General features: G+C 37.4%; 1 protein-coding gene across 1 annotated transcript in view; it reads left to right on the top strand.

The window, feature by feature from the left end:
• atrn (attractin) overlaps positions 1 to 5,817 on the top strand; it is a gene marked incomplete in the record, with an annotated part of 121,514 nt that overhangs the window by 74,166 nt on the left and 41,531 nt on the right. The window contains 1 exon segment of the mRNA XM_035674150.1: positions 4,576 to 4,654. Within this exon segment, the coding sequence (XP_035530043.1) occupies positions 4,576 to 4,654 (79 nt within the window).

Below are 5,817 nucleotides of genomic sequence, written 5' to 3'. Positions count from 1 at the left end.
AAGTATATTGATGACAAAAGATTTTAGAGAGCACAAAACTAATTTGAGCGTACCTCATTCTCAGACACTGAATTGTAAGAGCAGTATTAGATTTGTGCACAATGGAGGGCAGAATATGTGAGCATAGCAGCTGATTTGAGCAGCAAGAGGAGTTGTGTGACTACATTTAACGCAGCGTTAAGGCTGCCCACGCTCACTTTTGGCTGTATTCCCTGAGTGCATCATTTCAGAAATTGTCACATACTAGTATGAATAAACTACGCAACGGACGGTAAGGGAATCAGTTGAATCTCCAGATTTTGGCTAAACTTTAGTCTAAAGTGCAGATCCATAAGCCCACAATAATTGACATTGTAGGCTCAACAACTAGTTGCACTCGAGTAGCACTCGAAATGTTTTGTGTTTCACTGTCAATATATTTCTATATCTGTCTTCTATTTGTTTCTTTCTTTGGCCGTTGTTCTGAAATTAGCTTGCATTTTATAATCTCTTATCTGCCTTTGCTTTATCTCTCTATCTTGCACCATTACTGTCCATTTCCCACTGTCCCTCTGTCTTTCCTTCTCCTCCCATCCTTTGTCTCCCCCTACTCTTCCCTCCCACCCTGCTGAGCAGGGAGGCCTTTGACGCGGGGCTGATATCTATTCACGCGGGTCATTCATCAGCACCGTGTCGCTCTTTAAGCAGCTAGCAGGAAGCCAGATCAATAAGATGGCTGAACGGATGGATCGCTTAAGAGTCCTCTTCAGCCTGGAGAGATAAGGGAATTTTCTGAATGGATGGCACTTTAAATAGTCACACAGGGGGGGGGGGTTAAGAGCGATGAATGAAGATCTGAACGCATCACAGCCAGTATTAAAATGGGCAAAGGCATTTAGATTGAAAAGGTGGTAAAACTTTGGAGAAAAATCTGTGAGGGGTCTTGCCGGAAGGCCCGAATGTCTGGAGAAGTTATCCTTCAACTTAGAGTTTCTAATTAAATCCTCTTCTAACCCCTGAAAGGGAATTCACATCCATTATTCCTGTGATCTTAAACAAAAGAAGAAAATCAGCTGCACTGGGGAACAATCAAGCAAACAATGTATTTTTATATATCAGTCTCAGTGTGGTTAAATGTACACAGAAATCAATGAAAGATCGCACTGATCAATCCCAGTAATTTTGCATTGAATACTGCTGCAGGGACTTGGTGGACTCTAGGGAGTAGTACAATTTAAACAATACTTTATTCTCCATTTTTCAATAAATAAGTGACTATACTGTAGTCATGCAGCAAGGTTTCTCTGTTGACATAAATAGCCTCTAGCTTTAATGACAATACACCAAAAAACTGTTGTTCTATTACTTTTAGGCCATTAGGACTATATCAAACTGTAAACATTAATTTCTAGAAAACTTGACTGAAAATTAAAAATCAAACCGTGTGTTTATATTAACATGTTAATTATCAACTGAATTAAAATGAATTACAGTGAATTGTGGCATCATTTGTAAACAGTTGCAAAGCAGTAAATATAATCAGCACTGTAAATATGAATTACTATAATATGGATTTGAAAAAGGGGTGTTCACGTGCACTGAAGTAACCAGCTGGACTTCTCTGGAGAAAACTGATTTCTTGACCATGTTATCAGAGTTTCTATTCAGCTTTTTAAATAATAATGCATGTGTATAATTTTTGGCTCATTGTCTTCGTCATTATCTTTTTTTTGCTCTAAGCTGCTTTAATGATACAGATTTCCCACTAGGACTAATAAAGTACTCGATATACCTATAATCATGATATATAATATTTTGGTGATCATAATTTTATTATCATTTGACTGTTGAGATACAATCAGCAGTACAGCAGCGAATAAAAGTAATAAAACAAAACGCTATATTTATGAGGACTACTGGGTAAAGAGTAAGAAAAAGACAGACCCACACAAAGCATGCATACATAGTCACTGTTAACTGTCATAAATGCAAATCAATATACATGCCCAGATATACATTACCCACAAGCTCTGGGGTACACTGTTATATCTGATTGGATCATATTATATATATAGCCTACTATACTTTGCTGACTTTGCTTTGCTGACTATATCGCACTATTATCCGTACTTATTAAGACCCATATTTCCCCTTAAGGGGAGCAATAAATGTTAATCTTATCCCATAACAAAAATTTTAGACAAGTATCGCTGTGAAAGCAGAGTTCACGTCTAAATACATACGGATAATTCAACTAATGGTCCAACAAAAAATGAAACCAACACAAAGTCCAGAAATCTATATTACTCTAGACTATATGTAATTTTCAGACTGTGAATTGATTACTGATACACACACACACACACACACACACACACACACACACAACACACAAACACACAAACACAAACACAAACACAAACAAACAGACACAAACAGGCAGGAAGCTGAGGAAGCATTGTATTGTATAGAAATGTGATCATTCACCTCTGCATCTGTTTTACAGTAACCAAGTTGGCGCAGGGTGTAATTGCATTCTCTGATTTCTTGTGTGCATGTAAACAGCCACATCAGTAGTGTTGAGCATCTCTCAAGTAAGCAGCAATTATGTTTATACAACACTATATACATGCAAGCCAAACATCAAATAGAACCCAATTAACATCATTTAGACTGTTAGCCATTTTCTCCTGTTACATAATACAGTGTTTGAATGCATGGCACTGGGAATAAACTGGGTGTTAATTGTATGAATGCTAAATTAGATCGTAAACGCTGCTGCAGTGATGGTGATCAGACTTTTACACAACTAAGTTTGTATTATGAGAATATTGATGCACCTTCTAGTTTGATGTAATGTTAATGTAGCCTATTAGACTATGAAACCCTAAATAAAACATAATGACTCAGTTCAGACATATATTTATTTTGCCTCATTGTGACATAATTAAGTCTCCTACTGCTCAGTTTTCGGAAGGAATTTGTTTGTTTTTTACGTGTCAAAATTGAGCCTTCAAAGATGACATAAAACTTGAATGTGCAAATTTCTATTTTTACACTGGATTTTTTTTCCTGGAGGAAAATACAAAATGATGTTTGGATCGTTGGTGTTCAGGCTTTTTGCCATCAGCCAGTTGCCAACACTGATGTGAGCTGAAATATAGGAATTCTGGGCAAGAGAGCCACAGGAACGCTGACAGGAATCAGCAAAAGGCTCGACAGTCAGGGAATGAAGTTCAGATTGCAGGAGATGTTGTCTCTGATGTATACACACACACACACACAACACACAGACACACACGCTCTCTTTGTCTTTATTTTTATGGTTTTCCTTCCCTGTCTTCTTCACAGCTTCCTAAGTGCAAGTGTGAAAGCAGCCTGGGGAAGTGGAAGGAGACAGGGAACACACACACACGCATGCACACACACACTGACACAGCTAACAAACCACCTCCAAGACATGTCAGTCCTGCCTTCATCACCTCAAGGCAATTTTGTATAAAGTGCAAAGAACACTCAGGGTTTTGATTTTTTGTATATTTTATTTTCGCAAACGTGAAAAACACTGAAAATGGAGTAAAAAAGGAACATTAAGTGCTCAAGCAGAAATAAAAAAAAAATGTATATCCCACAGTGCAAAAAGGATCATATTCAGTCAAAGTAAGAAAGTGCAGAAAAAACAAATTGAGATGACAAAGATGCTATTGAACGTCAGAGAAGGGGGAATCATCCAGAATAATAAAAATACGGGACATAAAATAACTGATATGCAAGTAATAATACAATCACAGTTGAAGTTAAAGTATGTTTGTGAATGGATGTTAAGGTGCTGACAAAGGAAACAATCGTGTGTGTCTGATTTACCGCCCTCCCAGACCTCCTTGCAATCTCATGGAGTGAAGTGCAAGGTGTAGATGGCAATTTGTAGTTTTTTTTTCCTCATAACTCCACCTCTCTTGACAGCTACTTTTCTCTGTCTGGCACTGTTTTACACTTGCACCTTGCATCTTGTGAATCATGCTCAATTAATTTATGAACTGTAACTGTAAACTGTTTATTCTTTATCTGGTCACATTTTCTGTTTAAAGCAGGCTCAGTTATTGAAAAAAAAAAAAAGGGTCTACTTATTTTTTGCAAAGAAATTTGGATAACTTCTCATCCTCTTTAGCAGTTGGTGATAACTTATTATAACATGCTGTTGGAGGTGCAGTACAGACGGGACAAACTGCAGTGATATGTCAAAACAACTTTAAAGGTTGTGCTTATCATAGCAGAGCAGGAGCTTATGACTTTTTTATCAGGAGACAGATTGGTTCACAAGCTTCAGACCTGTAACTCATTAAAAATAATACGGATTGATGTGGGCTGTAATCACCTCTTCTGGCATGCGTCACAAAACACACATGAATATGCATGAGAGAAAATCAGTACTCATTAATTAATTTATTTATGACAGAAACTGATGCACATAGTTTTGCACTGAGCTACAAATGGGACCTTGAATGTGCCCAGGGCTCCCAGTTTTTCTCATTTCTTTTCACTTGTTAATCAGTCTTTTGCTCCTTTTTTGACTCGTCTCTTCCTGTCTGTCCGCAGCTGCTTCCTGTCCCTGCTCCTGGTGGCCGCCGTGGTTTGGAAGATCAAACAAAGCTGCTGGGCGTCACGGCGACGAGAGGTAAGTCGGAGACTCATGCTCACATTAAATATTGATTTTGGCTACTCTGGTAGGTAAATTGACAACCACCAAAACACATTTTGTGTTTAGTATATTCATTTTGGGGTGCTATGAAGCTGCCGTTCAAGCTCGACCTTTATGGTCAATGTTAAAGTTTTAAGTTGTTCCTTTAAAAAAAGGATCGGGTTGAGGTTTTTACCAGGCGGCTGTGGGTCAGAGGTCATCCATTAATTGGAAGGTTGTTGGTTCGCTCCTCGGTTCCTCCCGCCACATCTTGAAGTATCTTGAGCAAGATACTGAACTTCAAATTGCTCCCGAGTTTTTGTTCAATGGGCTTTGCCATCACTGTGTTAATGAGTGTGAAAGGGCATATAGTGTAAAAGTGCTTTAAGTGGTCGGAAGACTAGAAAGGAGCTATACGAGTAAATTTACCATTTTACATCTGGAATTGTAAAAATACTACATGTACTTTTGGTAAATGGATCATAAAACTTGCACATCAGCTACAATATGTAGTCGCATAGATACTTTGATATGCTTTGCTTTCCAGGGTTGAATTGGAAACTTCTTAGCTTAAACCACCAAGGTTTCCAATCAGAGAGCATTTTTATTTAAGAACATGAAAAATTTGTCTTGACTCTGTCTGTTAAAGAGAGTTTAACTTCAATCTGCAAGATGCCGCGTATTCTTAATTTTTTTGGCTTTGAATTCAACTTCTACCCTTGAAACTTCAATGAACCATTTCTCTCTTGTGGATAGATAATTACTCAGGAAAGAACAAATGCACTGTAAGCTCTCCAATTACTTATCTGACCCTCTCACAATCTGTTTTGTTTTATGAGCATGTTCAGTTATCGAATACATTGAGTACATGAAATTAGTTTTGTCCGAATAAAGACAAACGAAGAAATGTTTAATTGTAAACCAACCAATTACATCAGCAATTATTTCTTAAAGCTGTTAACCCAGGCTTCTGTATCAAAACATTGTGCTTGTGTATTTTCTGCCCTGAGATGTGCAAATAATTTTCTAAAAAGTAAACCAGGAAAACTGTAAAACAGGCAGAGAAATCCAATGCTATAGATAGGATAGATATACTTTATTGATCCCAAGCTGGAAATATACATACAATATTTATATTATATATATATATTATATATATA

The sequence above is a fragment of the Morone saxatilis genome, unplaced genomic scaffold (assembly GCF_004916995.1).
Source record: "Morone saxatilis isolate NCDOM2014 unplaced genomic scaffold, NCSU_SB_2.0 Contig3, whole genome shotgun sequence".
NCBI lineage: Eukaryota > Metazoa > Chordata > Actinopteri > Moronidae > Morone > Morone saxatilis.
The sequence above is the reverse complement of the archived record's forward strand: the minus strand, read 5'-3'. Positions and strand labels throughout refer to the sequence as shown.